Consider the following 25,355-nt stretch of genomic DNA (forward strand, 5'->3'; position numbering starts at 1 on the left):
CCATTCACCACTAAAGGCACCAGGGCTTGTTAGAGAAATGGTTGATTCTAGGCCAGGGGTGAAAATGTACAACGTGAGCATGGAATCTCTTGTCACACCAGAAAGCAAAACAGTTTTGGAAGATAAACGTGATCATGTCAAAAGGATTCAGGAGCTGACCTGAGGGCTCCCACGGCTCAAATGTGGGATGATTTGAACATCAAAATGAATAACTGTAGTTTCAATTATAGCATTTTTAAAACTCCACGAACCCACATTGATTAATGTCTTTAATATAGTGGGATTTGGAAATTCTTACAGAAAAAAGGGCCAGTTAGTAAATGTAGCAGGAATAAAAGAATGAAAAACTACCATTTTGCAACCTCCAATGTAATGCTTCCTTCAGGTAAGCACCACCAAGGGTTGCCAAAACTATTTGGTGACTTGGATATTCAGTTAATCCTGTGGCCATGTGAAGATTCCACAAATTACTTACAAAACGGGAAGCAGAGTGAGGATTAGTGATCAAACTCAGCATGACCAAGAGTGGCTGACATTATTTACTCCAGATGTGATGCCTGACATTATTTACTCCAGATATGACACCTGACATTATTTACTCCAGATGTGATACTGACATTGTGTACTCCAGATGTGACACTGACATTATGTACTCCAGATGTGATACTGACATTATTTACTCCAGATGTGATGCCTGACATTATGTACTCCAGATGTGATACTGACATTATGTACTCCAGATGTGACACTGACATTATGTACTCCAGATGTGATACTGACATTATGTACTCCAGATGTGATGCCTGACATTATGTACTCCAGATGTGATACTGACATTATGTACTCCAGATGTGACACTGACATTATGTACTCCAGATGTGATACTGACATTATGTACTCCAGATGTGATGCCTGACATTATTTACTCCAGATGTGATACTGACATTATGTACTCCAGATGTGACACTGACATTATGTACTCCAGATGTGATACTGACATTATTTACTCCAGATGTGATACTGACATTATGTACTCCAGATGTGATACCTGATGTTATTTACACCAGATGTGATGCCTAACATTATTTACTCCAGATGCGATACTGACATTATGTACTCCAGATGTGACACTGACATTATGTACTCCAGATGTGATGCCTGACATTATGTACTCCAGATGTGATACTGACATTATGTACTCCAGATGTGACACTGACATTATGTACTCCAGATGTGACACTGACATTATGTACTCCAGATGTGATGCCTGACATTATGTACTCCAGATGTGATACTGACATTATGTATTCCAGATGTGACACTGACATTATGTACTCCAGATGTGATACTGACATTATTTACTCCAGATGTGATACCGACATTATGTACTCCAGATGTGATACCTGACGTTATTTACACCAGATGTGATGCCTGACATTATTTACTCCAGGTGTGATACCGACATTATGTACTCCAGATGTGACACTGACATTATTTACTCCAGATGTGATACTGACATTATTTACTCCAGATGTGATGCCTGACATTATGTACTCCAGATGTGATGCCTGACATTATGTACTCCAGATGTGATACTGACATTATGTACTCCAGATGTGATACCTGACATTATGTACTCCAGATGTGATACTGCCATTATTTACTCCAGATGTGATACCGACATTATGTACTCCAGATGTGATACCGACATTATTTACTCCAGATGTGATACTGACATTATGTACTCCAGATGTGATACTGACATTATGTACTCCAGATGTGATACTGACATTATTTACTCCAGATGTGATACTGACATTATTTACTCCAGATGTGATACTGACATTATGTACTCCAGATGTGATACTGACATTATTTACTCCAGATGTGATACTGACATTATTTACTCCCGATGTGATACCTGACGTTATTTACTCCAGATGTGATAGATTTACTCCAGATGTGTGATTTACTCCAGATGTGATACTGACATTCGTTACTGCAGACGTGATACTGACATTATTTACTCCCGATGTGATGCCTGACATTATTTACTCCAGATGTGATGCCTGACATTATTTACTCCAGATGTGATACTGACATTATGTACTCCAGATGTGATGCCTGACATTATTTACTCCAGATGTGATACTGACATTATGTACTCCAGATGTGATACTGACATTATGTACTCCAGATGTGATACTGACATTATGTACTCCAGATGTGATAACTGACATTATTTACTCCAGATGTGATACCTGACATTACTTACTCCAGGTGTGATACCTGACATTATTTACTGCAGATGTGATACCTGACATTATTTAGTCCATATGTGATATTGACATTATTTACTCCAGATGTGATACCTGACTGAGAAGTCTACAGTGGCACCTATGCAGTACAGAACTCTGGCCAAAAATATTCAACCTGCATCTAATCTTGTGTAAGCAACCAGATTAACCCACATATGGGACACTGTACAAGACAACTGGCCTGGACTCTTTATCAAAAACTAATTTCACATAAACAAAGAACAATAACAACAATAAAAAGGCGAAAGACTGTTTTAGATGAAAAGAGACTGAAGAGACATAACAACCAAATATCATACATGATCTTGATTGGATCCTGGATAGGAAAAAAATCCAGCGTTAAAAGCTCTTCTGGGGACAATTGTAGAGATTTCAATACAGATAGTACACTGGGTGCTATTATGCTTGTGACCACGGTATTGTGGTTTTGTGGGAGAATATCCTTATTAGGAGATGCTGAGATATCTAGAAGTGAAGTGTCAAGATGTCAGCAACTTGCTTTCAAATTGCTCGGCAAAATAAAAGTATGTGGAAATATACAAAGACAGAGAGACCAAGAGAGACAAAGCAATTGCGGCAAAATGTTAACAGTTGGAGAATCCAGGGTAAGTTCATTGTACTCTTCTTTGAACTTTTCAGAATGTTTGAAAATTTCAAAGTAAAATGTGAGGGGGAGTGGAGGGAATTGCAGGGTAGATAGAGAAGGTTGGGATACAGCTAGCTGCCAGACCCAAAGCATCTGCCACCCACACGGGGAGTTTAAAACGGCCCTCTAAATTACAATAGACTCATCCTTGTTTTGAAATCTCCCTAGGACAGGTGCAGAGGCTCATGTCTGTAATCCCAGCTACTCAGGAGGCTGAGGCACGAGAATCACTTGAACCTGGGAGGCAGAGGTTGGAGTGAGCCTCGATCATGCCACTGCACTCCAGCTGGGGTGACAGAGCAAGACTCTGTCTCAAAAAAAAAAAGAAAAGAAAAGAAAGAAAGAAAAGAAAAACAGAAATCTTCCTAAAAGGGAGAGAAAGCTGTACTACACTTTCCTTGAACCTCCAAGCCCCCACTGCTTGTAGAAACTTTGAACCCAGTACCCACTGGAAAATAATGAATGGGAAACACACCTGGTAAACACTGTCCAGGTAGAGAGGAAGGGCCTCTCGATGCCCTCAGCCCTGGGTAGGAATCACCAAACCCTACCCCCCAGTTACCAGGCCTGTGAAGCCTCTGGCTTGTCCCAGCTTTGCACTCTTATGGGAGGGGTGGGGAGAGCCCACCTGCCATGCCCATGCGTCTCCTGTCTTATCATCTAGGACATTCTTACGTAGACCTCAGGCACTGCTGGGGAAGGCTTTATTCCTTTTCAACACCATCCTCACTCAAAACTGCATTCCTTCATTCATTTGCTTATTTATTCAATTATTTGGCAAGTATTTATTGAACACCAGTGATGCACAAGGCACTGTTTTAGGCACCAGGGACACAGTTAGGAATAAGCAGCCGTGGCTTCTGTCTTCCGAGGAGCTCACAGGCAAAGTGCAACTGTGACAAGTACCACAAAGGGGAGGAACAAGGTGCCCATCAAAGCTGGTGGCATTTGTGTGACAAGAAGGAAATACAATCAACAGGCTTTGGGGATGGGCTGGGTTTGGGGGACGATGAGAAGGAGTGTCAAGAGACACTCCCAGGGTTCTGACTAGTATAACTGGACAGACAGTGGTGATCTTCACCAGGACATCCTGGAAGAGGCCCGCAGTGAAGAAGGAGGTGACTCACACCCATGCAGGCCACGGGAGCACAGGTCAGGCACGGAAAGGAGAGGCCTGGGATGTGGTGTGGGTGGGTGGATTGTCTGTGGATTGGTGGTTATGGAAGTTATGTGTAGCAGGGGCCTGTTTTGCGCCTCCACCAGAAACTTCTGCCACTCCCAGGAAGACCGCACAGAAGGTCTTCAGTCTCATGCAATTTCCTTTGATTTTGCTCATCTTTGTGCTCAGGAGCAGATCTGGGCTGCATCCTATCCCCCAGGTGACAAGGCTCATCTGGCCCGCTAGCCAGGAGGGTGCCTTTCCTTTGCCTCCAAAAGCAAAGTGGTGGGGGCGGGGGAGGGAACAGCTTGGCAACACAGGTACACGTGCGCACACACACGCACACTCATACGCCTGATCTTTTTCTTTTAGGATTTGCTACTCTAGAGGTGTCTGATTAGCTTTGTAAAGGTTAGAGATCATTTTATTTTGCCCAAATTTAGTCAAGGGAAAGCCCAGTGCAATTGGCCCTCAGTTACCCCCTGGTTCCATATCCAAGATTTCAATCAATCATGGATCAAAAATATCTGAAAAAAGAAAGGCAATTTAGAAATAACAACAAGCCAGACACAGTGGCTCACACCTGCCATCCCAGCACTGTGGTGGGAGGATCACTTGAGGCCAGGAGTTTGAGACCAGCCTGGACAACACATAATGAGATCACAGCTCTACGAAAACCAAAAAAACAAAAATTAGCCAGGTGTGGTGGCACGAACCTGTAGTCCCAGCTACTCGGAAGGCTGAGGTGGCAGGATAGCTTGAGTCCAGGAGTTTGAGGCTGCAGTGAGCCATAATCATGTCACTGCACTCCAGCCTGGGCAACAGACTGAGACCTCATCTCTAAACTTTTTTTTTAATAATAGCAACAATAGGCCAAGCACGGTGGCTCATGTCTATAATCCCAGCTCTTTGGGAGGCTGAGGTGGGAAGATCATGAGGTCAAGAGATCGAGGCCATCCTGGCCAACATGGCGAAATCCCATCTCTACCAAAAATACAAAAATTAGCTGGGCGTGGTGGCATGCACCTGTAGTCCCAGCTACTCGGGAGGCTGAGGCAGGAGAATCGCTTGAACCTGGGAGGCAGAGGGTACAGTGAGCCAAGATCACACCACTGCACTCCAGCCTGGCAACAGAGCGAGACTCTGTCTCAAAATAATAATAATAAATAACACAAATTTTAAAACTAATACAGTACAATAACTACACAGCACTTACATTGCATTAGGTATTACAAATAATCTAGAGATGATTTAAAGTATACAGGAGAATGTGCATAGGTTATTTACAAATACTATGCCATTTTATATCAGAGACTTGGACATCCTTGAATTTTAGTACCTGCAGGAGTCCTGGAACCAGTCCCTTTCGGATACTGAGGGACAGCTATACTTGCCCTGGAAAATGGAACCCTTCCCCCAACTCCCGGCCCCCACAGTCTCCTAAAAACAAGACATTTTTGGTACAAGTATATTTTATGTGGAACGTATCAACAGGATGGAGTCCCATTTCCAGATGGACACAGGGCAAAATGGAGCACAACAGGGAATGTGTGGAAGAAGTGTCCTGGGGGTGCAAACCCTCGGGAATTAAAAATGGGATTGGGAGGCGTATTTGTTCCTGGGGGCTCCTGCAGCAGATGACCTCAAACAGCAGAAACTTACTGTCTTACAGCTCTGATGGGCCAGGGGTCCAAGATCAAGGTGTCAGCAGGGCCACACTCCCTCTGGAGGCTCCAAGAAGAGTCTGCCCCTGCCTCTTCCAGGCCATCCTGGCTTGTGGCTGCAACTCCCAAGTCGCTGCCTCTGCCTTCACGTGGCCTTCTCCTCTTCCATCTCTGTGTCTCTCCTCTGCACATCTCATATAAGGACATTCATCCTGGGATTTACAACCCATCCTAGATAATGATTCCAAGAATCATTTCATCTCAAGATCTTTAACTTGAACCAGGCACAGTGGCTCACGCCTGTAATCTCAGCATTTTGAGAGGCCGAGGCAGGTGGATCACTTGAGCCCAGGAGTTCAAGACCAGTGTGGGCAACTTAGGGAGACCTCATCTCTACAAAAAATACACACAAAAAATTAACCAGGAGTGGTGGAGTGCAACCCTAGTCCCAGCTACTCGGGAGGCTGAGGCCAGAGGATCGCTTGAGCCTGGGAGGTTCAGGCTGCAGTGAGCCGTGATTGTGCCACTGCCTTCCAGCCTGGATGACACAGTGAGACCCTATCTCACACACACACACACACACACACACACACACACACACGATCCTTAAGACCAGCCTGGGCAACATATGGAGCTCCACGCGCAGCAGGTGCTCATTCAATGTTGTAAATTACATTTGCAAAGACCCTTTTTCCAAATAAGGTCACACTTCTGGGTCCCAGGAATTATAATGTAGATGTATCTTTTGGGGGGCCACCATTAGACGCACTACAGTATGAGACTTTCACAGACCACGGGGGACAGGAGGCAGCGGTTAAGCCTTGTTTCTTTCTGACTTGTCAATGGCGCCCTGTGGTGAGGGCCACTCATACTGGAACTGTGCTGAGAAACCCATCCCTCCCTCCAGCTCTCACTGCTGAAGAAAATAGGCATTCTGAGAAATGCTAGTGGGCCCCAACCCCTTCCTAGCCACGCAAGTGACCCCCTCTTCAGGGCCTATTTCCAAGCCCCCTGCTTTGAGGCCCATGCCGTTTATCCCAGACCCCAGCTGCCTCACTCTTCATTGAGTCCTATGACCTTGAGCCTTGATTTCACTTGCTCAAACCCCTCATAAGCATTTGCTGGCTGTCCAATGTACTTTGGACCCCAGGCTTATGAGAAAACTCATCTGGCAATTAATCCTACATTCACCTTAGACCAGTTCTGCGAAGTCCCAGATTCCTGTGGGGAGAGTGGGCATTTCAAAAGCGTAGAGAAGCTAACAAGCCTCTCATCAAAATCACCCTCAAAGATCACCTAAAAACCACCAGAAGCCAGGACCTTGAAGTTCAAAAGCAAATATCCACCTGTTACCTAGCCTTGCAGGGAGAGGATCCCTGGCCCTGGGGCAGGTCTACTTTGGAGATGAAGGGAGGGAGGAGGAGGGAAATGGATTTGTTACAGAGATTTTCATCTTTTCTTCCTTCACCTCCGGATTTTATAAGTGGCTTTCCTGGACTAAGCCCCCAGGCATGTGTGTGGCAATCACTGTATTTTATTCTCTTGGATGAGCTGCCTTGAGAACAAGGCTCCTGAGGGCAGAAAGAAGCTCCCCTATCTCCCCGTGAGTGGGTCACAGGGTAGCCTGTGCAAGGCTGGGCAGGGCAGGCGCTGGATAAAGTCACTGGGGAGAGGGGAGGAAGGGGGCAGGAGGTCCACACCTGTGGGTCCCACGACTCAGGCGACCCCTTAAGGGACTGCTGTCACCAAGAGGAATACTGAGGTGAGCTTTCCCACCTCCCCACCCAGATCCGTTGTCCCCTCTGGGTCACGCGTGTGTCCAAAGCCATGACAGGGACAAAGGCCCACACCACGTGGGCCCACACTCGGTTCCAGGGCTGAGTCCTGTGCCCAGCGCCTGACACAGCTCCACGCCCAGCTGGTGCTCATTCAATGCTGAATGCCTCAGAGAATCTTCAGGCCTGCCATTCTCAGCCAGGGCCTTGAGAGTCCCCGCATTAGTCAGGTTTCCCCAGAGAAACAGAACCAATGGGATGTGGACAGGGAGAGAGAGAGAGGGAGAGACAGAGGGAGAGAGAGAGAGGTTGATGTTAAGGAACCGGCTCACTGATTGTGGAGGCGGGCAAGCCCACATCTGCAGGGTAGGCCTGGGCGCCAGGGACCCAGAAAGAGCTGATGCTGCAGTTCTAGTCCCAAAGCCATCTGCTGACAAATCCCCCCTCTCAGGAATGTTTTTCTTTTCCAAGGTGAGGAAGAGGTGGGAGGTGAAGGGTGAGGGTCAGTCTTTTTCTTCAGGTCTTCAACAGAGGGAGCAGGACCCGCCCGCCCGGTGAGGTAATCTGCTTCACTCAGCACTCATCCACTGATTCAGACGTTACTCTTACCAAAAAATGCTTTCCCAGATACATCTAGAGTAATGGCTGATCAAATATCTGGGTACCATGGTCCAGCCAAATTGATGCATAAAATTATCCTCCCACTTCCCCGCCCCTGGCCCCTGCAAGGCCCTCCACAGTTCTCTGAGGAGTCTGGATCTCCACCTTCTCCTCTTTGCCCTCCCGCTTCCAGGCTCTGCAACCCTGAGGCTCTTCCCTGCCCTGTTCTACCCAAAGGGGCCTCAGGGACTTGAATTCCTCCTTCTTGGGCCTTTTTCTCTTTCCAGTCAGTGGATCCCATCAGTTCGAGGGCTTCTGGAATGATGTTTTCCCCAAGAAGCCTCTCCTGTATAAAACTGGGGGTTGTTGGCTGTGCCCAGAGGATGGGGGTGGCTTCCCTGCCCTCTCCAACCCCCACACCCCTTCCCCCTTCCCCCTGCATCACTGCCGGGCCGGACGGGGGGTGGGGGTTGGGGGAATATAAGCCCTGGACTGGGTGCCCTTATCTTGCTTTAATTTCCTCTAGAGCTCAGCACCATGTGAGGTTACAGTAGTGGCCGACCTTGTTTACTCTTTCTGTCCTACCGGAGTATAAGCTCCAGGGGGCAGGGACTTCATTCCCAGAGCCTAGCCCAGGACCTGCACACGGAGGCACTCAGGGTGTTTGTTGATTGAATGAAAAACGTTCACTGAACACCTCTGTTGTGCAGCACGCACTGTGCCAGGGCGTGGACGAAAGCTCAGCCGCCCAGGCCATTCACTATTTCTGAGCATTTCCACTCCCACGTTGTATACCCCTCATTTCTCTCTTCCTGGAGGGGCTCCCTACCTGAGTGCGGGAATCATCTTCCTTCCTCTCTCCTGGAGTCTGCCCTGACTTGGTGTCTCAAGACAGGGACTGGGTCCCCTTTGAGCCCCTGGAGGAATGTGAACTGAGCAGATGAGGAGATGCCTCCTGTCTACTTGGAGGAAAGGGACCAGGACACACAGAGGTTCAGGGGGCTGAACCCTCGGTTCCATCCGGAGTCACGCGGTTCCGAGACTTTGCAGAGGAAAGGGGCGCGGGATGTGCTTTGGGAATAGAATTCCACCTTTGCACCCGGCTCAGCACCTGTCCTGCCCTCCGGAGATTCCTTGAGTCCACCTGGATCCGAGAGGAGAAGCTGTTGATCATTTCCTGTCCCCTGAGGCTGTGATCCCCGGCCGACCGGACCGGTGGCCCTGCAGCGCCCCCTGGTGGCCGGCGACGCTCAGCCAGCGCCGGGAATCGCCGCCCAGGCCAAGGACCAGAATCAGGAGCAGGATCAGGGTCAGGGCCAGGGCCAGGGTCAGGGCCAGGGCCAGGGCCAGGGCGGGAGGGAGATTTATCCCCGTGCACACCTCTAACTTATCCCTCCTACACAAGGCAGGACTCCGGCTTCTTTCCCTTTTCTGTGTATTTCAAAAGGAATATACATTGAGCATAAAAAATACATGAAAACAAAAAGAAGCCCCCAGTCAAAGCTGTGATACTGTGTCCCGGCAGGACCAGCCAGGCCTGGGTCTCAATCCCAGACCTGCCATCTACCAGCTGACTGAATCTGAACAAGACGCTTAACTCTCCGAGCCACAGTTTCTGTATCTGCAGCCTGGGAATGGTGTGCTCTCCATTGCTGGGTTGTGTAAAGATGGCCTATGTACCCAGCACATAGGAGAGCCCCAACTGATGGAGGCAATTCTTGTTAGACACAAAGGGGAATCTGTTAAATGTCCTTCAGTTTCTGCTCAGGTGTTCCCCAGGCGGTGAGAGATGTTCCCAAAGATATAACTGCCTGCCTGATCGCCCAAGCAAAGACTGTATTTCCCAGACTTTCTGGCAGCCAGAGTTGGTCACAGGGCTAATTCTGGTCCATGGAATGTGGCTGGAAATGATGTGTCCAACTTCCGAGTCACGCCCTGCAAAGGAGGTTGTCTCCCCCTCCATTCTGCTTTTCCATCTTCTTGCTGGCTGGGAAGTGGACGGTCCTGGATCAGCTGCCCTGGAGAAGCCACATGTTGAGGATGGTAGAGCCTCCCTGACACCCCAGAACCACTGACATCCGAAGAAATAAATATTCCTAAGCCAACGTATCTCTGGATCTCTTTGTTACACCAACTTAGATATAATCATGGCATTTCAAGTGTACGCCCAGGAGTCTTGGTATTCATTCTGAACACCAGCTGACAGAGCTTCTGCCTTTAGTGCCACTTCTTACCTTTAGTGTCTCCCCCCACCCCACCCCACCCCACCATACACACAAAAAAAGCCCCTACAAGGGCTGGACCCACGGAACCCTAGGGATGGCTTAACTCCAGCCTGGTCATCCCCTCCCTGAGGTCGCACTGAGGCTGGCAGCCCTGCCATCTGGATCATCCCCTCCCTGAGGTCCCACTGATACTGGTAGCCCTGCCACCTCTCTCTGCTCCTCTCCCCATTCTGTGGCTTCAGTGTGCCAGGGGCTGATTAAGGGTAGTCCAACGTGTCAGACAGTTAGTACAAGGGTTCTTCAATGACCGTCCAGCTGCAGGGTGAACTGACAATGAACAAGATAGCACACTGGGGCTCCTTTTACCCCAGTCAGGAGGGACAGAGTAGCTCAAATCTATGTTTTGGGAATCTGGAACCTCTATTCCTTCCTGGTACTCCCCAGTTTAGGACATTTTGATAAAAGTTGGTTTAGAGAAGGCAAAGAGCAAGCTCCAGCCCAGGTAGGGCCTCCTACCTCCCCTAGTAATCTCAATCTTGAGACTCCCACACTAGGGTAAACCTGTGGAAAGGCCAATTCCTGTATGGTGAAGTTGGCAGGTCTGATTTAGCTTGGATAAAAGTCTAGCATCCATCTTTCTTTTTTTTTTTTTTAGACCAAGTCTGCCCAGGCTGGAGTGGCAGGCATCTGTAGTCCCAGCTACTTGGGAGGCTGAGGCAGGAGGATCGCTTGAACCTGGGGAGTGGAGTAGTAGAAAAAGTAGAAAATGGAGAAACTGAACACGGTCGGCGTTTTACCAGCGTCCAACAGCAACTTCCTATATGTTAGATTTCCAAGGAATAGCGGGGCGGAGGCGCTTGGCCACGACAGGAAAAGGTAGGGCTCATGGGTATTGTGACATGCTCCGGAGAAGGGCAGCTTTTCCCTCCCAACGGAGGCCCAAGTCCAGAGGGGCGAGGGAGTCGGACGGAACATGGAGCAGCGGCCTGGGGCCCAGCCCTGCAGGGCACCCCCGGAGAGGAAGGCGGAGGAGCAGCCACAGGCTCCGGCCCAGTCTGTCGAGGGCCACGGCCAGGTGCTGCTGATCAGCGAGCCCTGGAAGCAGGATGAGGACGGCCTGAGCCGGCAGAGCTTTCCAGGAGACGCCGCAGCCGATCAGCTCCCCGGGCCCTGGTCCGCCCGAGCCATGAGCGGCTACACCAGCGCCAGTAACTGCACCGCGCAGCGGCCCAAGCGCTCGGGCGACAGCTCAACGAACTGCGACGACTGCCCGGCCACGAAGTCCAAGCGCTTCACCAAGAAACCGCGGGGCTCCGGGCCCAAGGCCGAGGACCCGCGCGAGGCTCCTGGGGCTCCTCCTGGGACCCCAGCGGCTCCTCCTGGGACCTCCACCTCCGCGGCGGAGGGCACAGCGTCTGGACGCGGGGCCCCGCAGCACCCGCCGGAGCGGGGCGCGCAGCTGCTCCTGGTGCTGTGCCGCGCGTCCGCGCTCCTCACGCAGCTGCCGCGGCTGCAGCTGCTCCTGCAACAGCTGCGCGCCCGGGACCGACGTCCGCCCGCCGCGCTCGTGGGGATCGTGGTGCAGCCGCGGCAGGAGGAGGAGGCCGAGGCGCGCCGCCGCATGGAGGCCCTGCTCAGCCGAGTCCCCGCACAGCCCCGCAGTCGAGGTGCACCCGGCCGTGTTCTGCCCCGAAGCACCCTGGACGTCCAGCGCGCCGCCAGCCAAGCGCACAGGGTCTCCCTGGTGGACCGGGAGACGCAGACCGATGGTGAGGGGTCGGCGCGGGGAGGGGGGAGCCCCTGGGCGGAGAACGCTCAAACACGCAGCCCTGGACCCCGACCCTGCCGCCCCGCGGAGTAGAGGACAAAGCCCCGGAGTCACAGCCTCTCTCCTAGCGCCTCCAGTAGTTTTGGGTACTGTTTTGGGTGGGAAGGAACTGGAGTTCCTCCCGGTGTGCTCACTGGGGCAATCTCGGCGTCAGAAGTGTTCGAATTAATTCGGAGGGCTACGATCCCCACTCACTGGCCCCACCTACAACTTGGGGCATCGGTTCTCATGACTTGGGGTCACGCTTTTGTCAGGTATTGATTTGGGTTTTGTAGAAACGGGGCCCCACTCCCTCCTTTCCACATCCTCCTCTCCCTTGCTTGCTTCTTTAGTCTTCTCCAGGGAAGAATAATAACACTAAAAGCACGCCTCTTGGGAGTCAGGCGCTGTTCTAAGGGCTTTTCACCTGGATCCTCATGGCAACCCTCTCAGGTGGAACTCCACTAGACTAGCTGGCCGACTTCAGGATACTCCTTCGCAACCCTTGAGACCCTTCCTGTTACTGAGACCAGGCCTGTGGTCCACGGGATTAATCTGTCAGTCTAAGGTCCCTGGGCAGTGAGCTCTTGAGGGAGCGCCCAGTCCCGTACCTACCTGCCAGCTCCACCCTGCCAGGGGCAGCAGGAGGGACTGAGGAAGTGCTGTGTGTGGCAGAGTCCAAAGCTGAGGTACCCAAGGTCTGCCACCCTTCAGCTGGTGACCAGAGCAGGTGTCCTCTCTATGGACCAGGGTCCCTCCTGTGTGATGTGAAGGTGAAGGGCCGGTTGATGTCCAGGGTGCCGTCCAGCTCAGAGATGTCAGCTTCAGGACAAATGGTGACACACTTATTCTGGGTGCCCAGGAAACCAGAACCATCAGAGACCTTCTGGGAGGAAATTTTCACCCCATCGAGACCTTATTCTGACTATCTCATTTCCAATTCCCTTCCCCTACCTAGTCTACTGCATTTTCACATGACTGGCATCCCCGGTTAGGAAACTCCGTTGCCCATGGACTAGTCCAACTGTGATCCTCAGCCAAGGCCAGAGAAGTCCCAGTCCATTTTTGAAAGTAACCCCTTGACGATGAAGCCTTGGTGGAGGTACCTGATCCCCCACCACCCATGCCCACCTGCCCCCATCACAGCTTCCTGCTGTCACAGCTTCCTGCTTTCTCCGTCCTCCTACCTTCACCTTTATTCAGTTCCAGCAGCTTGCATTGAGCCCCTACTCTGGACTGTGGCCTTCTGAGGTTTCCACCATCTGGGGTTGGGGAATGAGAGGGAAGACAAAGACAGAAATAATTCTAATGCCATTCAGAATATGACCAGTCTCATACAAAGAGGTGCCCTGGAGCTCAACAGCGAGGGAAGGATGGCTTCCAGTTGGAGATCTCAAGAAAGGCTTTTTTTTTTTTTTTTTGAGATGGAGTCTCGGTCTGTGGCCCAGGCTGGAGTGCAGTGGCATGATCTCCACTCACTGCAACCTCCACCTCCTGGGTTCAAGCAATTCTCCTGCCTTAGCCTCCTGAGTAGCTGGGACCACAGGTGTGTGCCACCATGCCCGGCTTATTTTTATGTATTTTTAGTAGAGACAGGATTTCGCCATGTTGGCCAGGCTGGTCTCAAACTCCGAACCTCAGGTGATCCGCCTGCCTCAGCCTCCCAAAGTGCTGGGATTGCAGGCATGAACCACTGTGCCCAGCTTAGAAAGGCTTTATGAAAAGATGGATCCACTTGAGATAGGGCTTGACCAGAAAATGTTCTGGTAGAGGTGCAGAGAGGGGTGTAGAGGAGAAGGGCTTCGGAAAATGCAGGAATGTTCAGCCTTTTCAGGACACCTCTGGTGTTCATGGTTGGCTAGAGCTGGACACAGGTAGTAGTGGTGGCTGATCAGCTCTGGGCAGTGGGCTGTGACTATATTATGGAAGAGCCAGGCTTCCTGACTAGGAACAGGTGCTCAAGCAGAAGGCAGAGGGGCCAGGTGCAGTGGCTCATGCCTGTAATCCCAACACTTAGGGAGGCCAAGGCAGGCAGATCACTTGAGGTCAGGAGTTCGAGACCAGCCTGGCCAACAGAGCAAAACCCTGTCGCTACTAAAACTATAAAAGTTAGCCAGGCGTAGTGGCACATGTCTGTAATCTACTCAGGAGGCTGGAGCATGCCTGTAAGCTACTCGGGAGGCTGAGGCAGGAGAATCAGTTGAACCTAGGAGGTGGAGGTTGCAGTGAGCCAAAATTGGGCCACTGCACTCCTGGAGACAGAGTGAGACTCTAAAAACAAAAACAAAAACAAAAGAAGAAGGAGAAGGAGAAGGAGAAGGAGAAGAAGAAGAAGAAGAAAAGAAGAAGAAGAAGAAGACGACAGGGGGTGCAGGGAAGACGTTCTAGCAAAGAGCTATTGAGGGACCATTCTTCCTCAATCTTCTGGGACAACCTCTTTCCACAGGTGCCGTCTCTCTGCTTCTTGGGACCACTCTTACTAAAGAATTCACATATATTTTTGCTGCTGCCACAGAGAAATTCCCCACTTCTCCCTAGGCCTGCCCTCTGTGCTTCCTCTGTCTTTCTACTGGAAGACAGAGACCCATTCCCTGTGCCCTGTTTGGCTTCTTCTGGTAAAATGGAAGATTTCTTTCATTGCTACCAGGAAGTTCTACCTATATGTGTCTGCTCCTATGTGATTCATTTACACCAACGTGGCACAACCAGGGGCAATTTCGACACACACACACCCACCCCATCTCTAGGGGACATTTAGCAATATCTGGAGATATTTTGGGTTGTCCTGGGGTAGGGGGGAGTAAAGACGGGGTAAAGACCAGGGATCTGGTAAACTTCCTACAATATACAGGATGACCCCCCACAACAAAGAATTACTCAGCCCAAAAATGTCAACAGGGCTGAGGTTGAAAAATACTGATTTAAACCAGGTTGAGGCCCTCAGCCAAAGCCCATTGGTACCTGAAAATCCAACTTTGCAGAGATGAACGCCTCAGTAGTTCCTGACCTGTCTGCTAGATCCCAACAGGGTTCCTGACCTGGGTTTCCAGTCTCTCTGATTCTAAATGGAGTCCGCTCAAGGGTTCCATTGCTCTTGGCTTCAGGGAATTACCACCTTCATATAGATTCACCTGCTCCCAGAGCCTCCTTAGGCCAAGGTCAACCAAACACAACCCAACACTCTTGAGCTGAGCTTGCCTTCACTTCTGATCCTTCCTGCCTTTGTTTTCTTCTATCTTCTCACTCAGGGCCTTTTTCTTTTTTTTTTTTTTTTTTTTTTTTTGAGACGAGTCTCACTCTGTCGTTAGGCTGGAGGGCAGCGGCACAATCTCGGCTCACTATAACCTCCACCTCACATGTTCAAGCGATTCTCCTGCCTCAGCCTCCCGAGTACCTGGGACTACAGGCATGCAGCACCATGCCCAGCTAATTTTCATATTTTTAGTAGAGACGGGTTTTCACCATGTTGGCCAGGATGGTCTCGATCTCTTGACCTCATGATCTGCCTGCCTCGGCCTCCCAAAGTGCTGGGATTATAGGTGTGAGCCACCACGCCAGGCCACTGGGGGACTTTTTAATTCATTATTTGCAAAGCCTGTATAATTATCTGACTCCCTATCGTTTTCTGGGATCATGAAAATAATGAGCCCCAAACTGGAATTTAGTCCTGCCGATGCCCCCAGCCAGCTGCGTGACCCTGGGAAAGTAATTTAACTTTGCTAAACCTCAGTGTTCTGAGAAAAGGTCATCATTAAGGTCTTTTAGGCTCTAGAAGCCCTAAACTATGTCCTGTCATTTCAGAGTTCACGTCGGGTCTGGCTTTGTGTGGCCCGAAGCCCTGGTTTTTTTTTTTTTTTTTTTTTTTTTTTTTTTGAGATGGAGTCTTGCTCTGTCGCCCAGGCTGGAGTGCAGTGGCGCAATCTCGGCTCACTGCAAGCTCCGCCTCCCAGGTTCACACCATTCTCCTGCCTCAGCCTCCTGAGTAGCTGGGACTACAGGCGGCCACCACCACGCCTGGCTAATTTTTTGTATTTTTAGCAGAGATGGGGTTTCACCGTGTTAGCCAGGATGGTCTCAATCTCCTGACCTGGTGATCCGCCCGCCTAGGCCTCCCAAAGTGCTGGGATTACAGGCATGACCGAAGCCCTTTTTATCTGTGTGGATCTGCTCTAAACCTTCCCCTGGGGCAGGAGCTCCTGCACTTGCCAGTCCCACACTCAACCACCTCTGACGCACTCGCAGGGAAAGCAGTCTCCTAAGGTGAACACATTTTATGTTGCAGTCACCGTATGAGCTTTAGATTGTCTTTTAAAAACACTTTTCCTTCTTCTGTCCTAAAATAAAAATCACATTTAATGAGCATATCAAATTAATTAATTTAGAGAAAGATTCAGTCACCTGCTTAACCCAACGAGTTGGGGTTTGGGAGATAGTCTGTGGTTGCCATTGTCACGAGTTTGAGATAGATGTTAGTTTTCTGAGCAGCTGTTATGTTCTCAGGGAAAATTATTTGCCAAATGCAAAGGTTCTTATAGAAGTCAGGTCAACCCCCAAACTCCCCTCCCACAGTGGGAGAGGGCAGGCTTTGGGGGAAAGGGTAAGCTACTCTGAGTTGGTAGCAGGCTCTGGGCCATGGTAAAGCCTTCGAAGAAGCTCCAAATCTTCAGGAAGCTGACCTGAAGATGAATGCGTGGGGAGCATGGATTTTTGAGGTGTAGGAGTACGGGGTATGTGGAAGCCAGTGACAGAGCTGAGCGTCACATCCAGGGTATCTGAGAGCAAAACAGGTAGCTCACATGGACCCAGGAACACGCCAGCAGAGAGGTGCCTGAAGGCAGTGCTCTGGTCGCAGAAGCATGAGGATCTGGCTGTCACCGGCCCCGCAGCCAGGGCTGTGAGGACCAGGGCAGCCGCTGCCCCCTGCCTAGCCTGGCAGCCTGGGATGAGGGAAGACGCCAGGCTGGTGTCTGCAGAGAAGACTGTCCCTGCAGCCCTGCCATAGGAGCCACCCTGGCTTTTATGACCTCACAGGAGGTGTGGGTCTCTGTTCTCTGTGGGGCCTGGGTCCAGCTGGAGGCCAGAGCCAGGCCCCTAGGGCAAAGGGCAAACGGCCCCTCCAGGAGGGAGCCGGGAGATTACGCAGCTCCATGTAGGTCCACGTTTAGGTTGGAAGGATCCACCATGAAGAAGGTCAAGAAGAAAAGGTCAGAGGCCAGACGCCACCGAGACTCTACCTCCCAGCATGCTAGCTCCAATTCCACCTCTCAGCAGCCTACCCCTGAATCCACGCCACAGCAGCCTAGTCCTGAATCCACGCCACAGCAGCCTAGCCCTGAATCCACGCCACAGCAGCTTAGCCTTGAATCCACACCACAGCAGTCCAGCCTTGAAACCACCTCCCGGCAGCCAGCATCCCAAACTCTTCCAGCACCCGAAATCCGCCGCTCCTCTCACTGCCTATTATCTCCAGATGCTAACGTGAAGGCAGCCCCTCAATCCAGGAAAGCAGGTGGGCTGTCTTCTAGCTTCAGCAGTTTCAGCCTTCCTGCTGATGGAGTTCTGGGTCATCCCAAAGGCTGGTTCTTGTAGGATACTGATGCATGGTTAACATGTATCCTGGAGCTGTGCTGTAGAGTGTGAAGGGTTTTTTTGTTTGTTTCTACCCAAGAGACCAGGATTCCTGGGTTTTGTCATTTTTCATCATCCTGAGTCTCATTCATTGAAGACAGCCACACATACATATAAACATTTAACTTGGTTCCGTAGTAATACCTGCTCACTAGGAATTAGTAGTGCCATGCAACTGCTAAAAAATAAAAACCAAGGATGCATTAATAGAAGTATATGGTTTAGAATAAGGGAGGTGATGATACTGCTTTATTCTGTCCTCATCAAGCTATCCTTTTGGGCTGTAAAAGATGCCTGACAAACTAGTCCAAGGAAGATAGTCTGGGTTGATGGAGGATGAGAAGGATCAGGGAGGCCATTTAGTGTATGACAGTCAATTGAAGGAATTGGAGGTTGTCTGTCTGTCAGGTGGAAGATGTAAATAGACTTGTTCCTTATTGTCCTCAGAGGTCTAAGGGCCTGATATGGTTTGGCTGTGTCCCCACCCAAATCTCTTCTTGAATTCCCAGGTGTTGTGGGAAGGACCCAGTGGGAAGTGATTGAATCACGGGGGTGGGTTATTCCGTGGTGTTCTCGTGATAATGAATAAGTTTCATGAGATCTAATGGTTTTAAAAAAGGGAGTTTCCCTGCACAAGCTCTCTTCTCTTGTCTGCCACCATGTGAGATGTGCCTTTCACCTTCCACCATGATTGTGAGGCCTCCCCAGCCACGTGGAACTGTAAGTTCAACAAACCTCTTTATTTTCTCAGATATGTCTTTATCAGCAGTGTGAAAACAGACAAATACAGGCCCATGGATAGGATAGCCAGACAAAATACAAGACTGTCAGTTAAATTTTAATTTTAGTAAACAACAAATAATATTTTTAGTATGTGTGTCCCCAGTATTGCATGGGCATCCTATATTTTTATTTGCTAAATTAGCAACCTTACCCATGGAAGACATTAGTGACAGACAGACTTCGGCTCAACATAAAAAACTTCCCAACAATTAGCTCTGTCTGAAAATGGAATGGCTATCAGGAAAAGTGGTTCCCCATCTTCTTGGGAGCCAAACAATGTCTGAATAAGTATTGGATTGTGTAGAGGGAATTCAAGTGGAGTTCAGGAGGTGAGCTGGTTTATACTACTAACAATAATGGTGATCGCAAACTAACATTATCACTAAGCATTTACTGTGTACCTAGCATTCAGCTCAGGTGTCTTAATTTTCACATGTGACAATCCTATAAAAGTTCTTCCATACCATCTCCATTTTATAGATGGGTAAACTGAGGCTCATAGGAGTCAAACAAGTTGCTCTTGAGCAGACACTGGTAGCCCTGAGAAGGGAAACCCACTCTATTCTGGCTCCAGAACCCTCACTCTAAACCACAGCACTGACCTTTCCATTCCAAGAGGCCTAGGAGTCTCCACAAGAGGAAGAACATCTTTGTCCGAGCAGCTCCTGGATCTGCCATGAGCCAGCGCCCATGGCTCCATATCCTTGAACAGGCCACACTCCCTGGGCCACAGTTTACCCCCCGGGATTGTGTGGGCATAAACTAAATAAGAGATGGAGATGAGAGTGCTAAATGCAAGGCATGCCATGCCAATGATCCTTCCATGGCCAGGAATCAGTCCCTTCTTGACATATGATACTGATTTTGAGCACCATACTATATGTTGTAAAGATTGTGATCATTAGCCGCTGAAACATTTCTGGGTTATGGTCTTCAGAACTGGTATCTTCAGTACTGGTAGAAAGCAAAACTTTCCATTCCCAAGTCTTTTAATGAACACATGTGACTCACACTCAGAGACGAATTTGGCCCATTGAAGAGGCAAAGCAAGAAAGCAAGAAACGGTGGTGGCTCGACAGTGGTTACAACGGACACCCTATACTTCTTCCAAAGGAATTCTCTGCAGTAGAGAGGAATGCTGGAGATGCAGGATGAGGGCCTGCGAGTAAAGCGTGCCATTTCCTAAAATCCAAGCCTTTTTGTGTGCAGAAATATTGTAGCTCAAGAAAATGCCAGTCTTCCACTAGGATGGGTATAATCAGAAGAATGGACAATAACAAGTGTTGATGAGGATGTAGAGAAGCTGGAATCCTCATACACTGTAGGTGGGAATGTAAAATGGTGCAGCTGCTATGGAAACAGTCTGGTGGTTCCTCAGAGGAACATGAAGTTAACTTATGACCCAGCAAGTCCACTTCTCGGTATACATCCAAGAGAATTCGAAGCATATTATTAAGCATATTATTAAACGTGTTAGAAGCACACCAAAACTTGCACACAAATGCTCAAAGCAGCAGCATTTGTAATAGCCAAAAAGTGGGAACAACCCAAATGTCCATCAGCTGATGAATGGATAAACAAAATGTGGTATGAAATACCACAGTACAATGAGTATGGTGAAATACTATTTGGCAATAAAAAGAGATAGTGTCCTGATACATGGTACAGCATGGATGAATCTTATAGACATTTGGCTAAGTGAAAGAATTCAGTCTCCCAAAAACCCACACATCGAATGATTCTATTTACGTGAAATGTTCAGAATAGGCAAATGTATTGCCAGGGACTGGGGGAACTGGGAGAATGGGGAGTAACCGCTCATGGAGATAGGGTTTCTTTTTGGGGAAATGAAGATGTTCTGAAATTAGTGGTGATGGCCACAAAACTTTGTGAATATACTAAAAACCACTGAGCACTCTAAAAGGGTGAATTTTATTGCCTGGAAATGATATCTCAATTTAAAAACTTTTTTGTAACTAAAAAAAGAGAAAAGACAAGTCTTGCCTTTAGAATCCCCTCTCCTCATTCCGGGAAAGTACGTGTTGTGGGCAAGTCTAAGCAGAAAGTGTACTGACTCTGCCAGGTTGGCCACCTGTTTCATGCAGCTTAGGGTCAGAAGAATCTGTAGCTCTGTCAAGAAGCCGCAGGGCTACAGATAGGAAACAGGAGGGAATAATCCAGCCAGAAATTATCTTACCCAACCACAGAGGGCATCATCTACATTCTGCTGGGATCCATACCAGAGGAGGACAGAAACAGAAGATAAGATCAGGACTGGAAACTAGAGCTGTGGTTGTCTTCTGGATGGATCAGTATGCTCTAGATCAATGCAACGTGGCAGCTCCAATTCCAGGAATCTCAGTGCAGCCTCTCCTGAGGTGGGCAGTCACCTGAAATTCCATTTTCACTGAATTAAACATGAGAAATCCTGAGTTGAGAAAGCCACCTTCTGCAATCCATTCCCCATAAGGGCACATCCCTTAAATTATCTGAGCCTCAGTTTCCTTATTTGTAACACAAGACCAGCAGTATCCCCTTTACAGGATTACTGTGAAATTAAACGAGATGGGCCTGCTAAGTGCAAAGCATCCTGAAGGTGTAAGCCATGACAGCATCAGCACCACCTCCGTCATCATCGTCGTCATCGTCATCGTCGTTGTTTTTGTTGCTACTCCCAGGTAGCACCAGCATAAAGCAGCCATTTTCCCATGCAGTCAGTCTTCTCTTCTGTTTGGTTAGAGAACATTCTGTGGGAGAACTGCCTTCCTTGAGTAGTTCAGTCCCAAATCCTCAATGATGCCTTGGAAAAAATCCAGGGTTCGCCCTGGTAATCCTGCAGCTGCTGCTGTTGTGGGGGACCTTCTCAGACTGTGTTCCAGGCACCCCCCGCCCCAGCCTCCCAGGGCAGGTGCCTCCCTCACCTCTCTCCTTCTGTCCCCACAGGGCCTCTGACTCGCGCCGGCCCGCATTCCTGTTCCTGTGCCACTTGCCCCTGCAGCTCTGCTTGCTGGCGTCGTCTGGGGCTGTGCCATAGCCGCATCTTCGATGTCCTTCTGCCTCGGGACTGGCAGATGGCACCAGGGAGAGGACTCCCCAACCTGCTCACCTTCTACAGGTTCTAAGCGCGAGGGGCTAGAGCCTCGGGGCACACAGTTCCCAGGGCCAGGCTCTGCCCCCAGACCTTATTAGCAATCATGTATCACTTTCTCTTGGGAATCCCAGGCTGAAGGAAAGCCTTTCCCTCTTTGCTTTGGCCACTTCCTGGACGTTGGCAGGCAGGGCCCTTTCTGACCGGCCCCACCCCCTGGGGTACCCACCCCGCCTGTACAGAGAGGTGCCAGTTTTCTTCCTTACTGGGATTCCTCCTCCTCAGGGGCTTCCTTTTTCTTTTCTCCAGAGGTGCCCGCCCCGCCTCAGAACACTGTCCCTCTCAGCCCTTCACAGATTCCGAGTCGCTCAGGAGCTTCGTGTTTAAACACTGTTTGGCTGTGCACCTCCGTGGCCCCTCAGTGGCCTGTGTCATAGGCAAGGGCCTTAGGTTCCTGATCTGGCTACGAATGCCGCCCGGAATTTAACGATAAAAAACTACTTGTAACTCATATGCCTCCTCCACACAATAGCAAGACCTCAGCCCCCTTCAGACTGTGCCAGGCTCTTTCTGGGGGTCCCCACAGGGGACATGTGCCCCCAGGCTGGTCTGTTGGTGGCAGCCCCCATGACATCACCCATAGTATCTGTCCTTCCTTCCTCTTCCCACAAAGCCACCAGAAGCAGTGTCATGGCTGCCACCGCCCTCATACGAAGACCCCATCCATGCAGGGAACAGACTGGAGATGTTCCCATCTTTGGCGCTGCTAGGTTACATGCACGGGCTGGGAGGGGGGTCGCCGTCCGCCCCACCTGAGGGCCTCACAGATCTCAAAGGAAGAGGCCCTTCCACTTGGCGACTTCATACCCCCACCCCAGGAGCTGAGCCCCCCCAACCCCCATCCTCGTCCTGTTCCTCTTCCCAGCCTCTTCCCTACCCAATCCCCTCTCCTTACTGGAGCTGAAAAACTCCATCTCTCCTACACATGGAGATAAGCAAATAGATACCGGGGCATGTGGGGAGAATACCCTTGGAGCCAAAAATACTCCACCACCCAGTAAGCTCCATCAAGGAAAGGTCTGCCTGCCACCGTTAGCCACACCCCGCCCACACGCTTAGTACTTCCATCCATCCATGGCCAAATCGTGCCATGGGTTCATATCGTTTTAAAACCAGCAAGTGTTATTGAGGGAAACTTACTATGCAGAGGACATGGGGCACTGTGAGGGAAACCAGAACAGGGAACTTTACCCCTAAAATTGTTGCAGTCTGCATGGAGAGCTAAGACCCATGCATTTAGAAACCAAGATGCAAGATGCAAAGAGCCATGTGTCCTCTAGGAGAGGGTCCATCTGGAACCCCTGAAAGGTTCCAACAGGAACAGGCTCCAGCAGGAACCTCTGAAAGGTTCCTGTCAACAGCATGTGAGCCGAGTCCAAAAGGATCTTGAAGCCCTCTCTGGCTTAAGATGAAAAGTGGGAGCAATCTGGGTGCAGGAAAAGGCAAGCGTGAGGCTCAGAATCAGGAAAGTGAGCAGGGAGAGACAGGGACCATATCTGGCCAGGGCAAGACATGTAGTTTTAATTCTGTTCCAATTTTAGCACTCGCATGCTTTTCTCAATGGAGTGTAATGTTGGCTCTTGGCTTTCAATCCACATTCACATTAAACAAGAATCCCTATTTTTGTAGGATTTTTATCAAAATGGGTATTGGATTTTTTGAATGCCCTCCTCACAATTATTGCCTTAATCATGTTTTCCTTGCCTTTGTGTGGGTGTAATATATTATTTCCCAAAGTTCCTTTCTCTCAATGGAGTGAAGTGATAGAACCTACCTCATAGGGTTGTTGCGAGGCTTGAAGAAGACACTGCATGTGAGGCCTTTAGCACAAGGCCTGGCTCACAGCGGACTTGACCACCTTCCTAACCTGTTCCCCCTCTGAGTGTTCAGGGCAGCTGGCATCCCAGGCCAGCTCACCCTCCGATCCTCAGGGGTCTTTCGGTAGGGACTTGTTGGAAGGATGGGAAGAATTCAGTGTTCTTCTAAGAGGAGTTTGGAGAGGGGGAAGATGGGTATTCCTGCAATCCTGAGGGGGCCACATAATTTCCACTTTCTCCTGCTCGTAGAGAGGCACCGAAGCCCAGCTTCCCACCACCCCCACTTCTGCTTTGCTCTACAGAAAACCTTCAAGAAAACCCTCCAGTCATCGTAACGCGTGTCCTCCAAGCCCTCGGAACTGTGGCTGTGGCTCTGGGGGCTCTAGGAGCTGCCTACTACATCATTGAATCCTTGTGAACCAGCCCTGAGGCCCACGATCTGGCAGGTATGTGGAGCGCTCTGTCCCTTCGAATGGAGGTGGTCTCTTCAGGTGGACCAAGCCCCGGCCTCTCAAGGGAAGCTTGACAGTGGAGTGACTCCCTCCTGGCCTCAGGGTCAGCCAGCATGGCCCTCTAGGGAAGACCTGATGCTCTCAGATGATGCTAGACTCATTATTATAATCATCTGAACACGGCCCCCACCTCCTCTCCCCCGGGATGATTTCCCTGGTCATGGACCCTGGATGAGAGGAAATGGGAGGGATGGGGGCAAAGATTCCTACCCATCTTGGACCTTTCTTGGAACTTTCTCCCTGCCTTGAAAGCTTGTCTCCTACCCAGTCGTACCAGTCCATCATCCATAAAGCCCCCTTCTTCCATGAAACCTTTCTCCATCTTCCCAACTTCAATGATGTCTTCCATCTTCTCAACCCCTGTCCTCTCCACCTGCGCCTCCTGTGTTGTGGATGATCCTGTTGGTTGCCTGTGGCCTGTTTCCCAGCTGTCCTGCAAGATCCCTGAGGGCAAGGGGCATGGCTCACGCAGCTATCTTCCCTCGCCCCTGGAAGCAAAGCCTGAGACTGGGGTTGGATGGACAGGGTTTATTGAGGAGGTGCTCTCAGGGAGTGAGGGAGTGAGGGAGGCAAGAGGAGACAAGGGAAGGAACTGAGAGAGAGGAGGCCAGACCTCAGCTTGACCCTGTGGGAGCCCTGGAACAAGAATTATGACACAGAGTTAGTCTCAGCAGAGGGGAGAGGCTTGCCCTCTGGTGCTCCTCCTTGTCAGTGCTTGGCTCTAAGGGTTGGGTAGGGACTGCATGTCTTTGTGGAAAGAGCAGCAACCTTTGGGCTGAGGGCACTTCCCTAGAGGAGGGGCAGCTCTGAGCTGTTAGCAGCACATTCACGACTTGCAGGAGTTGGACAGTGGATGCACCCGCCCAGAAAGGGGATAATCATCTGTTTTCCTTGCCTTTGCAGTTGGCGTAATATATTATTTTCCAAGGTTCCTCTCTCTCAATGGAGTGAAATGATGGAACTTACCTTGTAGGGTTATTGTGAGGCTTGAAGACATTGGGTGTGAGGTGTGAGGGTCTGGGTGGGGCGCCAAGAACTTCCACAATGATCCATTTGCCATGTCCACACTTAGCAAATGCTTAATAAGTGACAATGGGGATGATAGCATGGAGGTAATGAGAAGCATTTCACCCCACTTCCAGACCTCCACCAGCCCCAGGAGTTGATAGGTGATGGGGCTGGGAGAAGATGTTCAGAATATCTCAAAAGCCAAACCCAGAAGGTAAACTCCAGGGAGAGCTCACCATCCCCTCATGTGCTCTGTGATGCCATG

The 25,355-nt window shown here is 49.9% G+C and overlaps 1 protein-coding gene and 1 pseudogene across 1 annotated transcript; one reads left to right on the top strand and one right to left on the bottom strand.

Moving 5' to 3' along the window:
- Nucleotides 1-11,542: 11,542 nt before the first annotated feature.
- Nucleotides 11,543-13,070, bottom strand: LOC101179262 (annotated as a pseudogene).
- A 4,305-nt stretch (nucleotides 13,071-17,375) lies between these two features.
- SPATA3 (spermatogenesis associated 3) lies at nucleotides 17,376-23,978 on the top strand. Its single transcript, XM_030803126.1, has 3 exons — nucleotides 17,376-17,703; nucleotides 21,549-21,720; nucleotides 23,873-23,978. Exons 1-3 carry the CDS (start codon nucleotides 17,376-17,378, stop codon nucleotides 23,976-23,978), a joined length of 606 nt encoding a protein of 201 aa, XP_030658986.1.
- The last annotated feature ends 1,377 nt before the right edge of the window (nucleotides 23,979-25,355 follow it).

Source organism: Nomascus leucogenys, chromosome 22a, assembly GCF_006542625.1.
Source record: "Nomascus leucogenys isolate Asia chromosome 22a, Asia_NLE_v1, whole genome shotgun sequence".
Classification (NCBI taxonomy): domain Eukaryota; kingdom Metazoa; phylum Chordata; class Mammalia; order Primates; family Hylobatidae; genus Nomascus; species Nomascus leucogenys.